Genomic DNA, 21183 nt, shown 5'->3' with positions numbered 1-21183 from the left:
GACGAACAACAACACACACAAAATGCTGGTGGAACACAGCAGGCCAGGCAGCATCTATAGGGAGAAGCACTGTCAATGAACAACAACACACACAAAATGCTGGTGGAACACAGCAGGCCAGGCAGCATCTATAGGGAGAAGCGCTGTCGACGTTTCGGACCGAGACCCTTCGCCAGGACACCTGTGTGTGACACAGCATTCTACCAGCATTTTGTGTGTGTTGCTTATAGGCACTGTATGTAGTTTGATAATAAATTTACCTTTAATTTGTGATTTTTTTACTTTAACACATGTAAATGTATATAGTGAATAAAGTTGATCCTAGATCTTTACAAATTCCACAGCTGACACATTGAGCAATAGCCCAGAACTCAAACTACAAGTCCAGTAATGTTACGAATGCACTCCCACAGCACCATTGCCCTGTATAGACACCTCCTGTGTTACCACTGTTTGTACAGCTGTCTGATTGAATTGCATTCCTCTAAAGCAGGCATTTCAAACCAACACCAGCTACAATGCAAGGCTCGTGTTTGATACAAATCGCAGTTTAAATTCTATTTAGGACCAATACTGAGGGATGTGGAATTTTGCATGTTGAGGAAATTAAGTAATGTCAGAATAATCCTCTGGACTTCCCTACTGAATCCACTTTGCCTTTGTTATGCAACAACTCGGAATCTGCTGGTGAAAGTTAACCCGTCTCGTAATAATGCAGCGTGCATTTTTTATAATCCTGATTGTTACTGGAAGAAGCCACATGGCCATATTTCAAATTCACAGGATTTGACACGAGTTGGAATGCTGCATGGGCTTCCAGACTTGGAATTTTTCATGTTGGGTGTTAACTATATAGGAGGGGTCGATTCAGTCATCATCAAGCCTGTAATACTTTAAATAAACGTTCTCTGATATCTAGAATTGTTTGTTTCAGACTGAAATGGGAAGTGCATTTATTACACAAATCTTTCCAACTTGCACTATTGATAGACTTGGGAGAATTGTTTAAAAATGACTATTTTGTCAAAATGATTATGTTTGGGTGCATTTTTATTTTTCAGTTTGGATTTTCCCACCTGTTGGGACAGACATCTTATTAATGATAAGGTTATCAGGGCCAGCCTAAATATGCATAAAAAGTCAAAATAAATGTACATTATTATCAAAGTATGTATGCATTGCCATTTCTGCATTGAGATTCGTTTTCTTGCAGGCATTTACGGGATATAAAGGGAAACAATAGAATTTATGAAAACTATAATCACTGATAAATAGCCAATGTGCAAAAGAATCTAGTGAGTTCTGCCGAAGGGTCTTGGCCCAAAACATCGACTGCACGCTTTTCCATAGATGCTGCCTGGCCTGCTGAGTTCCTCCAGCATTTTGTGTGTGTTGTGCAATAGAGGGGATTGTGCAAATAAAATAAGTAGAAAAATAATGTTGAGAACTTGAGCTGTGGAGACCTTGCAAGTAATTTTGGGAAGTTAAACAAGAGTTGGACATACACAATGAATTGGCAGAACCCTTGAGAGTGTTGTAAAACAGCGTTCAATCAGGGTACAAGTACATGTACGGCATATGAGCAGCACGGTAGTGTGGTGTAATCACTTTCCAGTGCAGCACTCACCGATCGGGGTTCGATTCCCGCCACTGTCTGTAAGGAGCTTGTACGTTCTCCTCGTGACCGCGTGGGTTTGCTCCCATGTTCCAAAGCTGTACGAGTTGGTGAGGGTTGGTGAGTTGTGGGCACGCTACACTGGTGCCAGAAGCATGGCGACATTTGTGGGCTGCACCCAGCACATCCTCGGGTTGTGTTACACAGACATATAGAAAACCTACAGCACAACACAGGCCCTTTGGCCCACAAGCATGTCCTTACCTGAGAAACTACCTAGGGTTACCCATAGCCCTCCATTTTTCTGAGCTCCATTCACCTGCCCAGGAATCTCTTAAAAGACCCTGTCGTATCTGCCTCCACCATTGATGTATGTTTCCATGTACACCTGACAAATCAAACTCAGCTTTCTTTCTTTCCTAATCTTTCTCTCTGTTGTTCTTTTACACATGCCCCCGAAAGTGGTGACAGGCCAATAAGAAGGCGTTGGGCCTGCTCACCTCCATCAGCTGAGATGCTGAGTACGAGGACTGCGGAGACTGCACTTCGAGTAGCGTGCGCATTTGCGGTTGCTGTCCTATGGAAAGGACGTAACCAAACTCGAGAGGATGCCGAAAAGATTCATGAGGATGTTGTATCAGGGCTGGAGGGCTTGAGTTGTAAGGATGGACTGGAACTGCTTTCCCTGGAGTGAAGGAGGCGGAGGGATGACCTTGGAGAGGTTTAAAACATAATGAGAGGAATGGAGAGGAAACCTCTGTATTCAATTGGAAAGAAAGATTGAGAAACCAAAGATGATTGACTTTACAGTAAAACACATCTCTCACCTGCCTGACAGAATTGGTCAGCAAACTCCACCCATGTATTAACGGGAGGGGTAGAATTTGCCAATAGTACTGTAAAGCCTATGAATATGTAAAGTGGTTAGACCCTCTCTTTGAAGATGGACGAGATGCCCGTAGACAAATTTCAGTCACCAGTTAAATCTTTATCCAAGACCACAGGACTGGTCTTCACGCACGGTGAATATGATGATTAATATCTCCAGGGAGGTCAGGAGTAGATTGGGAATCATTGTTACATGTATGGTTCAGTCCTGGTCGCCTCATTATAGAAAGGAGGTGGAAGTTTTAGAGAGGGTGTAGAGGAGATTTACCAGAATGCTGCCTGGATTGGAGAACAAGCCTTATGAAGAAAGGTTGAGATAACTAGGGATTTTCGCTTTGGAGCAAGGAGGGTAAGAGGTGATCTGACGGAGGTGTATAAGATTATGAGGGGCACAGTTAGATCGGACAGCCATTCAAGGGTCTCCGCTCAAAACGTTGACTGTTTATTCAATTCCATCGGTGCTGCTTGACCTGCTGAGCTCCTCCAGCATTCTGTGAGTGTTGCTCTGGATTTCCAGAATCTGCAGAGTTTCTCGTGTTTACGGGCAGTCAGTGCCTTTTTCCCAGGGCAGTCGTTGCCAATATTTAAATGAACAGAGGAAAGTTTAGGGGAGATGCTAGAAGTGGGTTTTATTCTTACACACAGAAAGTGGTGTAAGGAGTTTGTATGTACTCCTAATGGCCGTGTGGGTTTCCTCCCACATCCCAAAGACGTACCGGTTAGGAAGCTGTGAGGATGCTATGTAGATGTGGGTGACACTTGCGGGCTGCCCCCAGCACATTCTCGGACTGTGTTGGTTGTTGCTGCAAAAAGACACATTTCACCGTACATGTGACAGAGTTAGTCTTACCTTCTTGGTGAATCTTTACTGATCTTTGCCTCTGTTCAAAGAGGTGTCATCGATGAGTGGGTGATTGTGGCGATTTTTAGTAAGAGCTGAAACTTGTTTATTTGAATATTTGTCACTGTCTCTTATTGCACTCATGATGATTCACACCCAAGTGACATTAAACCACACAGATTCCAGAAGATAGTGAAGCCCAATTTAACCGTGCAAAGAGTAACAACTACAGCTTTTTATATAACCTTGATTTCCTAAGAACCCAACTGAAACTTCCACCGCTTTGTGTAGACAGGCGCTGTAGCGTAGTGGTTAGCACAACGGTTTACGGTATCAGCGACCCGGGTTCATTTCCCGCCACTGCTTGTAAGGAGTTTGTTTCCTCTGGATACTCTGCTTTCCTCCCACAACCCAACGAACGGCATGCCGGTTGGTAGGTTAATTGGTCATTGTAAATTGCCCTATGATTAGGCTCGGGTTAAATGGGGGGTTGCTGGGCACAGCTCAAAGGGGCCGAAGGGGCAATCCCACACTGTATCTCAATAAAAAATAAAATATCAGGTGATTCTGCTGGTGATAAATGGTCGAATTACAAACCCTACCACTGTTATACAGCAGAAACAGAGCACACAAACCATTGGCAACTCTTCATCAGTATCAGATCATTGTGTCTGTTCTCCATTCAATCATTCCAACTTAACTCTCCTGCTGCCTTCTCCCCATAACGCTTAACCCTCGTACCAATAAGGGATCTATCGACCCCTGCCTTAAATACAGGAGAGCTTATTGTCATTCTTCAGTACGTGAGTGTGAAGGAGAACAAAATGATTTTACAGCATAAAAAAAAAAGCAAAGAATACAATAAAACCAAAAAAAATATATAAATATAAAAGCAAAACACAATGTACAAGTTACTACTGTTATATACCCAGCAACACACACAAAATGCTGGAGGAACTCAGCAGGCCAGGCAGCCTCTGTGGAAATGATTAAACAGTCGACGTTTCGGCCAAAACTCTTCATCAGAACACCAAGAGCTGGGATCCATTTCAGGGTGAATTCCAGGAAGATACCAATGGGCAATGCAGAATGATCACCAAGAAGTGGGATGAGCAGCTTTGAACTGGTGGCAATATTGAGTGTTCCTCAAGCTTGCTTTGAGTTCTCTGGGCCAGGCCAGTATCCGAAAGGAGTCAGTGGGAGTGTGGCAATTTTCCAAGGAAATTTTAGGAATCCCTTTGAATCCTTTAGGGATACAACCAACTGCAGATGCTGGAGTCTGGAGCAACACATAATCTGTTGGAGGAACTCTGGTGCTTGATGCACTGAGCACCTCCAGCAGATGGTTTGTTGCTTGAATCTTTTGCTCTGTCAGTCCACCTACTTTGACCCCTGATTGTATGTAGTGATGCGATGTGTATGTAGTGGTGGGGGTGGGTTAATGGGTGGAGCTGATGGCTTGGGGGAAAGTACCTGCTTTTGAGTCTAGTGGCTGCTGTCTGGCTTCTTCCCTGATGGGAGTGGGACAAACAATTATACGCAGAGCAAGACACACAAAATGCTGGAGAACACGGCAGCTCGGGCAGCATCTACTGAAATGAATAAACAGTCGACTTTTCAGGCCGAAACCCTTCTTCTGGACTGGAATGGAAGGGGGAAGCTGAGGGGAGGGGAAAGAGGACCAGCTAGAATGTGATTGGTGACGCCAGGTGGGTGGGAAAGGTTAAGGGCTGGGGAGGAAGGAATCTGACAGTGGACCAGAGGAGAAAGGGGAGGAGGTTGGGACCCCAAGGGAAGTGACAGGCAAGTGAGGAGAAGAGGTAAGAGGCCAGAGTGGGGAGTAGAAGAAGAGGGAAGGAGGGAAACAAGAATTACTGGAAGGAGAAATTGATATTCACGCTATCAGGTTGGAGGCTACCCGGACGGAATATGAGGTGTTGCTTCTCAGCCTGATGGTGGCTGCATCATGTCTCACCTCTGGAGACAAACTGTCTATCAATTCCCATGGCCATCTTGACTGTACCTCCTCCCACACCATCTCCTGGAAAAATGCTACTCCCTTTCCTCAGTTTCCTCCTCTCTTCCACATCATTTCCCAGGATGAGGCCTTCCTTTCCAGGATGTCAGAGATGTTGTCCTCCTTCAAAGAACGGGGGTTCCCCTGGCTCCACCACTGATCTGCTGTCACCCGCATCTCCTCCATTTCCGGGACACTTACGTTTTGTCCTCACCTACCACCCCCTGAGCCTCCACATCCCGCACTTCAATCTCTACACCTTCCTCCATCTTTAACGGGACCCCCCCCCCTCCCCAGCACTCTCTGCTTTCTGCAGGGATCGCTCCCTCCACTCATCCCCCTCCTGGCACACACCATTGAAAGCCACAGCGATGCTCCACCTGCCCGTTCACCTCCCCCCTCACCTCCATTCAGGACCCCCATCAGACCTCCCAGGCGAGGCAACACTTCACCTGCGAATCTATCGATGCCACCGGTTGTATCCTGGTGCTCCCGACGCGGCTTTCTCTACTGGTGAGACCCAATGCAAATGCTTGAGCGAGCACCTCCGCTCCATCTACCGAAGTGGGATTTCCCAGCGGCCAAGCATTTTAATTCCTGTCCTCCTTCCCGAGTTCCTGTGGGAGGGAACCCAGGCAGTCAAGTGAGAACATAAAAATGTTCAGAGACGCTCTTCTGCACACCACTGTTGTAACGTGTGGTTATGTGAGTTACTGTCACCTTCCTGTCAGCTCGAACCAGTCTGGCCATTCTCCTCTGACCTCTCCCATTAACAAGGTGTTTTCACCCACAGAACTGATGCTCACTGGATGTTTAAAAATTTTTTTTGCACCACTCTCTGTAAACTCTAGAGATTGTTGTGTGTGGAAATCCCAGGAGATCAGGAGTTTTTGAGATACCCAAACCACCCCATCTGGCACCAACAATCATTCCATGGTCGAGTCACTTAGATCACATTTCTTCCCCATTCTGATGTTTGGTCTGAACAACAACTGAACCTCTTGACCATGTCTGCGTGCTTTTATGCTCTGAGTTGCTGCCACACCATTGGCTGATCAGATAAAATGTTTTTATTTGTTTGCAGATACAGCATGAGACAGGCCCTTCAGTTCTAATGAACCGTGCTGCCCAGCAACCCACCGATTTAACCCTCGCCTAACCACAGGGCAGTTTTTGGGCTGTAAGAGGAAACTGGAGAAATCGCACACTTTCTACAGGGAGAGGGTGCAGAGGACGCCAGGACTGAACTCCCCATCCTGACCTCCTGAGTGTAACAGGAACACACTAACCGCTACACTTCCGTGTTGTCTCCGTTCGATACACAGACCCGTCCCACCCCGACGAAAGAGTTGCCTCTCAGGTCCTTTTTCAATCTTTCTTTCAATTTACGCCCATGCCCTCTGGATTTAGACTTCCTAATGACTATGATCGTTCACCTTATGAATGTCCTCATTACTTTATGACTCTCTGTAAGGAAGGTTACCCCTATAACCTGAGGTATCTCAGCATCACTTATCCTTATATACCCTCAATCCCCCTCAACCACCAGGCTCCTGAACCAGGGCACATAACTTCACTCACCTCAACACTATCCAGTAGCACTTACATCCACAGTGATGAAGTGTCTTGAGAGGTTGGTGATTAAACACATCAGCTCCCATCAAGAAATCGGTACTTTTTTACATTCTACCTGGTCTTGTTTTAAAATTCAACCTTTTTGGACAAATTTAAGAGTGGTATTGGAACACAACTTCCACATAACCCAATATTATTTTTACTAGGTGATACTGAAGGGATAAAACCGCAACCTAAATTGAACAAATATCAGAAAGAATTTATAAAAATTGCATTGGCAGTAACCAAAAAGGCTATTGCAGTTACTTGGAAATCGGATTCGTACTTAAGTATAGATCGTTGGAATAATGAAATTTTTAGCTGCATTCCACTTGAAAAAATTACTTATAATTTAAGGAATAAATATGGCACATTTCTGAGAGTTTGGCACCCTTATTTACAAAAGATAGGATTATATATATAGGTGCTCTGAAGATAAACTTATTGGTCCTCTGGGGAAAGAAACAAATACATATATTAAAGCTATTTTGAACTCCATGGAGCACGTGGGGATCTTCCGATATCCAGGCATTCTCTCTTTCTTTTTTTTCTTTTTTTTAGATAGGGATGTTAAGGGGGGAGGGGTGATATCAAATTATTCTATTATTCCATTCATTCTATGTAACTATCTTAAAAATTGAATAAAAAAAATTAAACAAAAACACATCAGCTCCTGCCTGAGAGGTGACTTGGATCCGCTCCAATTTGCCTACCAGAGCAAAAGGTCCACAGCAGATGCCATGTCAGTGGCTCTTCACCCTGACCTGCAGCACCTGGACAGCAAAGATGCACACACCAGGGTGTTCTTCATCGACTGCAGCTCAGCATTCAATACCATCATCCCCTCAAAACTAACCAATAAGCTTCAAGACCGTCATCCCAATACCTCCTTGTGCAATTGGATCCTCGATTTCCTCACTTTCAGGCCCCAGTCAGTTCAGATTGGCAACACCATCTCCTCCACAATCTCCATCAGCACAGAAGCACCACAAGGCTGGGTGCCCAGCCCCCTGTTCCACTCACTTGCGACTGTGGCTAAGCTCAGTTCCAGTGCCATATTCACGTTTGTTGTCGACACCACGGTTGTGGGCTGCATCACAAGTGGCGATGAGTCAGCACACAGGAGGGAGACTGAAAATTTGGCTGAGTGGTGTCATAACAACCACCTCTCTCTCAACCACAGCAAGACCAAGGAAGTGATTGTAGACTTCAGGAGAGGGAAACCAGGGGTCTCGTTGGAGGGTCAGAGGTTAGCAGCTTTGAATTCCTGGGTGCTACTATTTCAGAGGATCTGTCCATCTGCATGAAATGCTGTTGTAGGAAAACAGCATCCGTCATCTGAGACCCTCACCACCCAGGCCGTGCTCTCTTCTCACCGCTACAGACAGACAGACATACTTTATTGATCCCGAGGGAATTTGGGTTTCGTTACAGCTGCACTAACCAAGAATGGTGTAGAAATATAGCAATATAAAACCATAATAAATAAATAATAAGTTAATCATGCCGTGGAAATAAGTCCAGGACCAGCCTATTGGCTCAGGGTGTCTGACCCTCCGAGGGAGGAATTGTAAAGTTTGATGGCCACAGGCAGGAATGACTTCCTATGACGCTCAGTGTCACATCTTGGTGGAATGAGTCTCTGGCTGAATGTACTCCTGCGCCTAACCAGTACATTATGGAGTGGATGGGAGTCATTGTCCAAGATGGCATGCAACTTGGACAGCATCCTCTTTTCAGACACCACCGTCAGAGAGTCCAGTTCCACCCTCACAACATCATTGGCCTTATGAATGAGTTTGTTGATTCTGTTGGTGTCTGCTACCCTCAGCCTGCTGCCCCAGCACACAACAGCAAACATGATAGCATTGGCCACCACAGACTCGTAGAACATCCTCAGCATCGTCCGGCAGATGTTAAAGGGCCTCAGTCTCCTCAGGAAGTAGAGACAGCTCTGATCCTTCTTGTAGACAGCCTCAGTGTTCTTTGACCAGTCCAGTTTATTGTCAATTCATATCCCCAGGTATTTGTAATCCTCCACCATGTCCACAGGGACCCCTTGGATGGAAACAGGGGTCACTGGTGCCTTAGCCCTCCTCAGGTCCACCACCAGCTCCTTAGTCTTTTTCACATTAAGCTGCAGATGATTCTGCTCGCACCATGTGACAAAGTTTCCCACTGTAGCCCTGTACTCCGCCTCATCTCCCTTGCTGATGCATCCAACTATGGCAGAGTCATCAGAAAACTTCTGAAGATGGCAAGACTCTGTGCAGTAGTTGAAGTCCGAGGTGTAGATGGTGAAGAGAAAGGGAGACAGGACAGTCCCCTGTGGAGCCCCAGTGCTGCTGACCACTCTGTCTGACACACAGTGTTGCAAGCGCACGTACTGTGGTCTGCCAGTCAAGTAATCAATAATCCACGACACTAGGGAAGCATCCACCTGCATCACTGTCAGCTTCTCACCAGTAGAGCAGGGCGAATGGTGTTGAACGCACTGGAGAAGTCAAAAAACATGACCCTCACAGTGTTCGCCGGCTTGTCCAGGTGGGCGTAGACACAGTTCAGCAGGTAGACGATGGCATCCTCAACTCTTAGTCAGGGCTGGTAGGCGAACTGGAGAAGGTCTAAGTGTGGCCTAACCATAGGCCGGAGCTGTTCTAGAACAAGTCTCTCCAGGGTCTTCATGATGTGGGGGGGGGGGGGGGGGTCAATGCCACCGGTCTGTAGTCATTGGAGCCACTGGGGTGCGGCGTCTTCGGTACAGGGATGAGGCAGGACATCTTCCACAGCACAGGAACCCTCTGGAGACTCAGGCTCAGGTTGAAGACATGGTGAAGTTCTCCGCATAGCTGGGGGGCACATGCTTTGAGCACCCTGGGGCTGACACCATCAGGTAAAAGGTACAGGAGCCTCAGAACTCGCACCACCAGGTTCAATATCGGTTACTACACTTCAACCATCAGGCTCTTGAATAGAAGGGGGGATAACTGCACTCATTTGCCCATCATTGAGCTATGATCTCACCAATGATCTCACTTGAAGGACATTTTATCTCATGTTCTTCTTATCTATTGCTATTTGTTTAATTTGCATTTGCACAGTTTGTTGTTTTCTGCACTCTGGCTGATTTTTCACGGATCCTGTTATAAGTACTATTCTAGTTTTGCTGAGTGCGGCCACAGGGAAATGAATCTCAGGACTGAGAATGGTGGCATACATGTACTTTGATAATAACATTTATTTTGAACTTTTGAAATAATTTAATTGGTGATTATATTTGGCTTCATGTAGGAACTGCTTTGCGCAAAATTCGAGCAGTACTGATAATTCCTACCCCCACGCTGGGGTTCCTTGTTGCTGCAAAAATCACGCTGCCCTGTTAAACATACGTGGCTGGTTGTAATTTGGGAATTGCAATAAAGGCTGAGAAAGGGGCAAATGCAACTCGTTTCTTCACGAGTAATGAATACTTGCAGCAGCTCCAGTTTTAATTTTGTTTGTATTTACCTGCTGTATCCTTGGAGTTCGTCGCCTAGGTGTTAAATAAAACCGGTTAGTACTTTCCCACCGGACTGCCGGCCTCTGTCACACAACCTCCCGACGCCAGATGGCAGCAGGGCGCAATGTCGAGCCCCGGTTCACAGCCACCCTGCATCGTTACGTCATTGTCAGGCACAGGTCCCGCCTTCACCGAGCTCTTATTGGCTGCGTAATCCCGTTCGCGGCAGCTGACATTCCCACAGGGAGGCGCTTCCGTCAATCACAGGAAGGTTGACGTAATGCCCAAGGAGAAGCGGCCGGCGTTGTTAGTTTGCTCGCCGCTTTGAGATTGAGAATTTAATATTTTTTGTTGCGATTCCTCCTCTGCATTTGGATCTGGGCTCCCCGGCGGCGCATTAGCTCGCATGCACTTTGCCGGGAGGAGATTGCGGGTAGTTCGAGGCCAAATCTAGCAGGACCGGGACCGGGACCGGGAGCCCGGAGCGCTCGGCTGTCTGTCATGGGCTTGGAGTGTTGTGACACATCGGCTACAATTGTATCCGCCCGCCGCCAGCTGTAACCTTGTTGCCGCCGCTCCCCACTTCCTGAGCTTCTGTCTTTCCATCAAGGTAACGGTGTGGGGATGGAGGGATGGAGGGTTGGGGGGAGGAGGGTGTGTGTGTGTGTGTCTCTATGAGCGGGGGGTGGGGAGAAGGGGATGGGGAATTGCATTTTATCTGAGTGAATTTGTATTGATGCGAATGGGAGAGGATGGGCGTGTGGGGGTATTCTGAATTGAAAGGTGTAGGGGTGTGTGTGTTTGTGGGTGCTGGGGAAGATGAAGTTGATTGTGTGTGGGGGTGAAGTGAAAGGAGGTTTAATTGGAAAGGGGCCTTAATTGTATTTGTGTGTGGGGGTGAAGTGAAAGGGGGTTTAAATGGAAAGGGGCCTTAATTGTATTTGTGTGTGGGGGTGAAGTGAAAGGGGGTTTAAATGGAAAGGGGCCTTAATTGTATTTGTGTGTGGGGGTGAAGTGAAAGGGGGTTTAAATGGAAAGGGACCTTAATTGTGTTTGTGTGTGGGGGGTGAAGTGAAAAGGGGGTTTAATTGGAAAGGAGGCTTAATTGTATGTGTTGGGGTTAAAGTGAAAGGGGATTGAATTGTGTTTGGGGATGAATGAAAATGGGGTTTAATTGGAAAGGGGGCTTAATTGTATGGGGTTGAAGTGAAAGGGGGTTTAATTGTGTGTGTGGGGTGAAGTGAAAGGGGATTGAATTGTGTGTGGGGGTGAATGAAAAGGGGTTTAATTGGAAAGGGGGCTTAATTGTATGTGGGGGTGAATGAAAGGGGGTTTAATTGTGTGTGGGGGTGAAGTGAAAGGGGATTGAATTGTGTGTGGGGATGAATGAAATGGGGGTTTAATTGGAAAGGGGGCTTAATTGTATGTGGGGGTGAATGAAAGGGGGTTTAATTCTGTGTGGGGGTGAATGAAAGAGGGTTTAATTGTGTGAGGGTGAGATGAAAGGGGGTTTAATTGTTTGGGGTAAAGTAAAAGGGGGTTTAATTGAGGGTGGGGGCAAAGTGAAGGGGGGTTTAATTGAGTGGGGGTGAAGTGAAAGGGGGTTAATTGTATGTGTGCTGGTAAAGCGAAGGGGTGTTTAATTGAGAGTGAATTGAAAGGGGTTTAATTGTGTGTGTCTAGGGGTTAAAGTGAAAGGGGTTTTATCTGGGGTGAACTGGTGGGGTTAATTTTGTCAGTGTATAGTGAAAGGTGGTTTAATTGTGTTTGGAGTGAATTGAAAGGGAGTTGGGGTTGGGTGTGTGTCGGTGGGGGGGGGGGAGTTCGGGAGTGTGGGTGGCCTTGTCTCCGGTGTATTGGTTCGGTGGTTTGGATGTTGAAGAGAGAATGGGTCGCTCTGGGGGGTGAACGACGCGGGTTGGGGAGTTGGGTGGTAATACCGGAGGAGGGGATCGGATGCGTGATAATCCACGAGTGCTGAAAAGCATGAAGGATGAAGGGAAGGGGCGGGTGGGTTACCGGGGCCTAAAGAGTGCACTGACGGGGTCTTTAAGCCCCCTCCCCCCAAACACACCTCATCCGAAGTCGTAACATGGGATCGCACTGGGTAACTCACTCCCCCAGAGGTTAACTGGTTTATTTAAAACTTTATTTTAACTGAGTCAGATTATGTTCAAGTAGTCACTCTCCATCCGAGAAAAATTCGAATACCGAGGAGTTAATTCTCTAGTGAAAGGCGAGTTGGTCCTGTTTAATTTTGGAGCAGATTGGGAGTGAGCGGCCACGTCCGAGATCGGCCGTGCTGGCGGATTCTGTGCGCACCGGGAGACTGAAACGGCTCCTCTGTCTGTCTCACTGCAGATCAAGGGCGTGTACTCTTCCAGCCATTCGGTTCTCACTGGTACTGAAGTGACTCTAAAATGCAGCTTTAAAAATCTTACGTGTAACATAGTATGCTTTTATTTTCTGCTCGTTATCGTGCGTGTGAGGCAGGAGGGCTGAATATTTCAGTGGATGTTTGCGGGATCCGGCCCTGAGCTTGAAGTGTGGGAGGGGGACGGATTCCGAATGCTTTTTTTGGAAGCGCTGGGCTGTTTTGAATCTCACCGCAGCTCTGATCGGGCAGCCATGTTTGCGGTGTCACAAATTGGGAAAGTAATCACGACAGCGCGCTGATGGATTTGTGCGAGAGTGTGTGTGTGAGGGGGAGAGAGAGAGAGTGACTTGCTAACACGTCCCTTCGCGATCTCCGATGCAGGGGCTGCCCGCTGCGAGTCCGAGCGAGATGTCTGGGGCGTCAGTCAAAGTGGCGGTCCGCGTGAGACCCTTCAACTCCCGGGAGATCAGCAAGGAGTCCAAGTGCATCATCCAGATGCAAGGCAGCTCCACCAGTAAGTGAACCCGGCCGCCTCGGCTCGGCTCGGCTCGGCGCCCCTTGTCTGTGCCACACTGCAGATACAATCACAAGGCTGGTTTCCAGCGAGCAGGAACCTCCTTCCTTTGTGGAACGTTAACTCTGTTGCAATACTCTTATCAGCAGCATTTATCCTTAGTATGTCCCCTACAACGGCAATCTTTCAGGGGTTATACGTGGGATTTTGTTTAAAAATGTGTATGTTGAAAAGCTTAGAGAGGATCTGGAGAAGATGTTTTCCTATGATAAGTGAGGGATGAGAAGGTATTTTTTTTAAGCCAGAGGTCGTTAGTATGTCTCCCACAATGGCAATCTTTCAGGAGTTTATACACAAGACTTGTTTTTAAAGAATGTATAGATTATTGAAAAGCCTGGGCAGTGGATGCGGTGAAAATATTCCCTCTAGTAAGTGAGACTAGGACCAGAGGGCACAGATTCAGAATGGAGGAATGTCCGTTTAGATCAGAGATTAAAAGCAGTTTTTTAAACCAATGGGTGGTGAATCGTTGCCATGGATGGCTGCAGAAGCCCGGCCATTGAGTATATTTAAAGTGGAGGCTGATCGGGTTTTGGCTAGTCAGGGTGTCAAATGTTATGAGGTGGAGGCAGGAGAATGGGATTGAGAGGAATAATAAATCAGCCATGATGGAGCAGAAAATGGCCTAATTCTGCACCTATGTCTTATGTAAAGAGTTTGCACTAATTTAGTGGAGTTGCAAATTAATTTGCTATCTTATTTATTAAAGTGGCAGTCATATTTAATTTGTGGCAGTCTTGTGATATTTTAGGTGTTACAAGCAGACAATACAGTGTTTGGAGCAAATTAGTTCAAACGTCAACATTTTTGACATCAGAAATGGTGATAATTTGCTTTCTGATGGGAATCCGGAAAGGAGACATGTTGCTGTGGTTATGTTAATCATTTATACTGAGTGTATCAATGTTCTGTTTAAAAATACGTAATGACAACCCAAGACTAATCCAAATGACATCAAAAATGATGATGAATTCCTTTCTGATTGGAAAGGAAACATCTTGTGTTAATTATTTATGTATTCTTGCAAGAAATGCACTCAATGGCCATTTTATTAGGTACAGTTGTACACCTGCTCGTTAATGCAGTTATCTAATCAGCCAATCATGTGGCAGCAACTCAATGCATAAAAGCATTAATTTTCTATCTTATCTCTTAAAATGGTATTGGTATTTAATTTGTGGTGGTCTTGTGATATTTACGGACACGGTCAAGAGGTTCAGTTGTTGTTCAGGCCGAACAACAGAGTGAGGAAGAAATGTGATCTAAGTGACTTTGACAGTGGAATGATTGTTGGTGCCAGATGGGGAGGTTTGAGTATCTCAGAAACTGCTGATCTGTTGGGATTTTCATGCACATCTGTCTCTAAAGTTTACAGAGAATGGTGGGGAAAAACACATAGAAAAAATCTAGTGAGTGGCAGTTCTGTCAGCGAAAATGGTTTGCTAATGAGAGAGGTCAGAGAATGGCCAGACTGGTTCAAGCTGACAGAAGATGACAGTAACTCGAGTGATCACATGTTACAAATGGCGTAAAGAAGAGCATCTCTGAATGCACATCATGTCAAACCTTGAAGTGGATGTGGTGTAGCTGCCGAAGACCACGAACATACATTCAATCAAGAGAAAATCTGCAAATCCAAGCAATACACAGGGAATGCTGGAGGATCTCAGCAGGCCAGGCAGCATCTGTGGGAAAGAGTGTAGTTGATATTTCGGGTCGAGACCCTTCCCAACGAACACTTTTTCTATCGATGCAGCCTGGCCTGCTGAGTTCCTCCAGCATTTTCTGTGTGTAACATACATACAGTGGCCACTTTATTAGATACAGGAGATACCTAATAAAGTGGCCACTGGGTGTATGCATATCAGAAATACTAGCACTCACACTAACTTGCATCTGAAAGAGTTTTCTTTCAGCTCTATCTTTTTGTTTTTTGTTGCCCCTCTTTTATGGTAATTATCAATTTGCATTTTAAATGTGCAGTTATTACATCCACCGAAATTGCATGTTCCAAGAAATGTTTATAAAATTTGTTTTGCAGTATTCATTGGGAATATATTTTGTCAGAATAGTGCTTGCACAGCCAACATTTGTAAATGAGTGCCATCTAAAGTTGTGTTTTAATGTAGTATGTAATGTTGATATAATGCTATCTGGAATTGTTTTGATTCATGCGTGTGTGTGTGTGTGTGTGCTCGTGTGCATTCACTGAGCATTTTCCTGTGCCGATCGAATATTCCGAACATATTTAATTTTGTGCTGACTGAGCTGGTGGGCGGGGGGTGGGGGGGAACTGGATTTGCTTCATCCGTTCGGCGTAGATTATCCAAATGACTATTATTTTAATCCTGAACATAATAATGCAGAATGTAATACTGCATTAGCGCAAAAATAAGTTTTGATATTTTCCCTAATCTTTAACATAATAATGTTAAAGATTAGGAAATGTATCAAAATTTATTTTTTGCATTGAAATGGAAGCACGTAAAATATCCTATTAAGGCGGATATATTCTGCTGTGAGGAAGGTCATTATTAATATTGAAAGAACGAAACGGAGGCATGTTGGCTGGAAGCCTGGTGACTGGATCTGACTGCATCTCTGCAAGTGATGTAAACTGATGCACGTCTCGTCAGGGTGGGAGAAGAATACCTGACGGGATCTTTGATGTGCTTTACTGAAAGATTTGAAGCTAAGGAATCTTTTGTGTCGTGCTGTATTACCGATTATTTTCACTTAGGAGTTCTTACTGTTTAATCTGTAGCCCAAGAGCTGTAAGGTTTCCTCCTTCACTGGATGTACTGAAAGACTGAGTGGTTATTTTTCTTTTAGTATTTGAATTCTTGCTCCAGTCAAAGTCAGGTCTGTTGCCATCTGCGCAAGTGCATGCCTTCACAGGGGCGATGAGAAACGAAACTTCTCTGCAGCAGCATCAGATTAGCATCATTCACAAGAAAATACGAAACAGACATCAGTTTTACACAGTTTCTGCAAGAAAGAACAAGTGGTCGCTGGTGTTGCTAGAACGTGGTGATCAGGGTTGTGCAGGACGGTTCAAGAGCGGGATGGTTGAAAGGTACGGGCATTTGAGAGCTCTGCCCGGGCTGGCTGCCCGCTGTCCGGTGTCCTTGGGGAGGGGGCACGAGGTCACTATGGGTGTTATGCGGGGATTTCTGGGAATGGTGCTCCCTCCCCGAGGGAATTGAATTTATAGACTTGTAGGTACTTGATGTTTATATTTTGTGTATTTCTGTATGGATAAACATTTGTAGTTTAGTTAAAAGAAAAGAATTGGGTGAAAGGTAGTAGCTGTTCTTGAACCAGGCTGTGTTGGGCTACTGGTTTCTGTGCAGCAGCTGCAAAAAGATGACAAGGCCTGGATGGTGGGGATCTTTCCAGTCCTGGAGAAGGGTCTCAGCCGGAAACGTCGACTGTTTATTCACCTCCATAGAGGCTGCCTGACCTGCTGAGTTCTTCAGGCTTTTTGTGTGTGTTACTTTGGACGTATATCTGTAGATAGATACGTATAGCTAGGGTACCTCAGACTTTTGCAGAGTACTGTATTTGTCAGCGTGGAGCGAAGAGCGAGTTTGAAATCTGGCGGAAGCAAAGGATGTTGGGAATGATGAGGGTAGAGCGCTGCAGGAAGGGGGGTGTGAGAAGGCATGTTCGGCTGGGGGGTGCAGACATACCCAGCCCTGAGACACCAGGCAAAGTTATTTGATTCTAAACAGACAGACATACTTTATTGACTCATTCCACCGAGATGCAACACTGAGCGTCATAGGAAGTCATTCCTGCCTGTGGCCATCAAACTTTACAACTCCTCCCTCGGAGTGTCAGACACCCTGAGCCAATAGGCTGGTCCTGGACTTATTTCCACCTGGTATGATTTAGTTATTATTTAATTATTTGTGGTTTTATATTGCTATATTTCTACACTATTCTTGGTTGGTGTGACTGTAACGAAACCCAGTTTCCCTCGGGATCAGTAAAGTCTGTCTGTCTGTCTCTGTCTGTCATTACAGAATGTCTCTCTGGTGCTTCCCTCTCCCTTCCCCTTTTCCCAACCGTGATTCCCCTGCCTCCTGCCCACTCTCAGTCCACAATAGAGACCCAGATCAGAATCAGGTTTATCAGCACTCACAGATGTCATGAAATGATTTTTTTTGCAGCAATACAGTGCAATGCATAAAGTTACTACAGTATTGTACAAAACTCTTGTGCTCCCTAGCTATATATACGTGCCTAAGACTTTTGCACAGGATGGCACATAATATCCTAAACATGTATAATTTGTTACTCATCCTCTGCTTCAGCCTTTGTCACTATTTCCACTCTTCCCTCCTCCATCTGTCAACCATCCGTCTCACCTGGGTCCATGTATTGCACGCCACCTCTTTGACCCACCCCACCTCTTTGACCCACCCCACCTCTTTCCCCTCTACTCTTTCACTCCTGATGTAGAGTCTGAGCCTGAAACACCCAGTGTCTGTTTCCTCTGCAGAAGCTGCTCGTCCTGCTGGGTTTTTCCAAGTCCTTTGCTGTAGTTTCCGGCAGTGTCTGTGTCAACAGGCGGATATTGTTCATTGGCATAAGGTGTTACATCTTGAATCAGAATCAGGTTTATTATCACTGGCATGTGTCGTGAGATTTGTTAACTTAGCAGCAGCAGTTCAATGCAATGCATAATCTAGAAGAGGAAAAGTTTTTTTAAAAAAGAAATTAATTACAGTATATGCATATTGAATAGATTAAAAATAGTGCAAAACAGAAATAATATAAAAAAGTGAGGTCGTGTCCAAGGGTTCAATGTCCATTTAGGAATCGGATGGTAGAGGGGAAGAAGCTGTTCCTGAATCGCTGGCTGTGAGTCTTCAGGCTTCTGTACCTCCTACCTGATGGTAACAGCGAGAAATGGGCGTGTTCTGGGTGCTGGAGGTTCTTAAGAATGGACGCTTCCTTTCTGAGACACCGCTCCTTGAAGATGTCCTGGGCACTTTCGTAGGCTAGTTCCGAAGATGGAGCTGACAAAATTTACAACCCTCTTCAGTTTCTTTCGGTCCTGTGCAGTAGCCCCCTCCACCCCCCACCCCCATACCAGATAGTGATGCAGCCTGTCAGAATGCTCTCCATGGTACATCTATAGAAGTTTTTGTTGACATACCAAATCTCTTTAAACCCATAATGAAGTATAGTTGCTGGAATGTTGACTGTTGGCCCTTGCAGCTTAGCCTCTCATGACTGTCTGTGGAACATCTTAGCTGACCCCTGTCAGGGCAGCTTCGGCAGGGGCAGAGTTTCCACTTTCGCATTATATTGATGAGATAACCTGTGGCCTCCCTCGTCATTATATTTAACTTCTGACTAAAGTTCAAAGTGAAATTATTAATCAGAGACTCAAGATTGCCTTTGGGGCGCCACGGTAGCATAGCAGTTAGGGCGAAGCCATTAAACTCGGGCATTCTGGCACCATCTGTAAGGAGCTTGGTCACTCTCCCGTGACCAGGTGCTCCATTTCCTTCCCACGGTTCAAAGACGTACTGGTTAGTAAGTAATTAATTGGCCATTGTAAATTGTCCCGTGATTAGGCTTGAGTTAAATAGGTGGGTTGCTGGGCAGTGTGGCTCGTTGGGTCAGAAGGGCCTGTTCCACACTGTGTATCTCTAAATAATTAATTTGTCATTTTTCAGTACAAAGTGTAAAGGGGAAGAAAACGATTGTTACTCGCAATTCTAATGCAGTGTTAATAAAAAGCACAATAAATATAAAACACAACATACAAGTAACTCCTGAGTATGACTGTATATCCACAAGATTATCTCACATGCATAAACTGATTTTATGTACCTAGAATGATGCTGGATGGGGGAGTTTCTGTATATAAGGTGACTCGGACAGGAAATGATAAAGTCACTGTTTGTATGAGGACCTCTTCCAGGTCATGTGTATACGTTACCATACACTACCTTCTGGTTCATTTTTCTTGCAGGCATTCTCACAGAAACATAAAGAAATACATAAACAGAATGACAGACAACCAGTGTGCAAAAGGAGAGAAATTACGCAAATAAAATTTAAAAAAAAAGTAGAACTTCATTTTACCAAAATACTCCTGCCGTTGCATTGTATCAGAAAGTGGACATTTTAGTCATCTGTTGCAGGGAAATCTGGAATTACTTGAGGTGTTGGTCACTTAGTTCAGTGAAGTTTGGAAGAATGAGGGAGGATCTCATTGAGACCTATTGACTGTTGAAAGGCTTAGATAGAGTGGATGTGGAGAGGATGTTTCCAATATTTGGGGATTCTAGGACCAGAGAGCAGGTCCTCAGAATAGAACGACATCTAGAACTGAGATGGAGGAATTTCTTTAGGCAGAGGGTGGTGAATCTGTGGCATTCATTGCCACAAATCGCTATGGAGGCCAAGTCATTGAGTATATTTAAAGTGGAGGTTGATAGGTTCATGACTAGTAAGGGTGAAAGGTTAAGGGGAGAAGGATGTTGAGAGGGATAATAAGTCAGCCATGATGGAATGGTGGAACAGACTCGATGGGCTGACTGGCTTAGTTCTGCGCCCATCTGTTCTTTTTTGTCTAAGTCAAACTTTCCTCAATATATTTGTAAAAGGTAGCATGCAAATCAAGATTGTGATGCATTTAAGTAAGAAAGGAGGTTTGTAATTAATCTCAAGATAAATTTTGCACTTTTAATGGTAATATTGTTAAGACATTTGATCTAATGGCTACATGATATAATGATTTAATAGTTACTGACCAGCCTCCCCAGTGTTGAAGACACCTTCAAATGGAGATGCCAGGACATGCACTCTTCTCATTGCGATCATTACGAAGGAGGTACAAGAGGAGAGGGGGAGGGGGAAAGAGAGAGAGAGAGAGAAAAAATCATTTCAGGAACAGCTTCTTCCCCTCTGTCATCAGATTTCTGAATGGACAATGAACCCCTGAACACTTCCTCACTATTTTTCCCCCTCTTTCTCCACTTAATTTGTATATGTATTTTTATTGTAAAACAACTAATTTCACGAAATATGCCAGTGATATTAAACCCGACTTTGGTTCTAGTTGTAGTGTATCTCACATAAGTGGTGAAGTATCTCCTGTTGCTTACTCTGAGAACCATAAAATACGAGAATGAAAAGGTAGACTATTTTCTAAATGGAGAGTAAATACAAAAAAACTGAGGCACAAAGGGACTTTGGGAGTTCTCGTGCAGGATTCCCTGAAGGTTAATTTGCAGGTAGAATCTTTAGTGAGGAAGGCAAATGTGATGTTAGTATTAATTTCAAGAGGACTCGAATATAAAAGCAAATATATAACGTTGAGACTTATAAAGCACTGGTGAGGCCTCACTTGGAGTACTGTGAGCAGTTTTGGGTTCCTTATCTTAGAAAGGATGTGCTGAAACTGGAGACGGTTCAAAGGAGGTTCACAAAAATGATTTCAGGATTGAATGGCTTGTCATATGAAGAGTATTTGATAGCTCTGGGCCTGTATTCACTGGAATTCGGAAGAATGAAGGCTGACCTCATTGAAACCTATCGAATGGTGAAAAGTCTTGATAGAATGGATGTGGAGAAGATGTTTTCTATGGTTGGAGAGAGTGAGTGTATGTGTAGGCCTCTGTTAGTCTCGATAGACCATGGATTTGCACCTTGGAAAGTTTCTAGGGCACAAGCCTGGGCAAGGTTTTTTTGTGGAAGACCGGCAGTTGCCCAAGCTGCAAGTCTCCCCTCTTC

General features: G+C 45.1%; 1 protein-coding gene across 11 annotated transcripts in view; it reads left to right on the top strand.

Moving 5' to 3' along the window:
- The first annotated feature begins 10736 nt into the window (after positions 1-10736).
- The window catches only part of kif1b (kinesin family member 1B), a 266957-nt gene continuing 256510 nt past the window's right edge, over positions 10737-21183 (top strand). For 2 of the 11 annotated variants that reach the window (XM_059952256.1, XM_059952254.1), the window contains exon 1: positions 12882-13365. In XM_059952256.1, coding sequence (XP_059808239.1) covers positions 13227-13365 — 139 coding nt within the window. In that variant the 5' untranslated portion in view covers positions 12882-13226. The other 9 variants (XM_059952247.1, XM_059952246.1, XM_059952251.1 and 6 more) reach the window with 7 other exon arrangements.

This window comes from Hypanus sabinus, chromosome 27 (assembly GCF_030144855.1).
Source record: "Hypanus sabinus isolate sHypSab1 chromosome 27, sHypSab1.hap1, whole genome shotgun sequence".
NCBI classification, from domain to species: domain Eukaryota; kingdom Metazoa; phylum Chordata; class Chondrichthyes; order Myliobatiformes; family Dasyatidae; genus Hypanus; species Hypanus sabinus.
The sequence above is the reverse complement of the archived record's forward strand: the minus strand, read 5'-3'. Positions and strand labels throughout refer to the sequence as shown.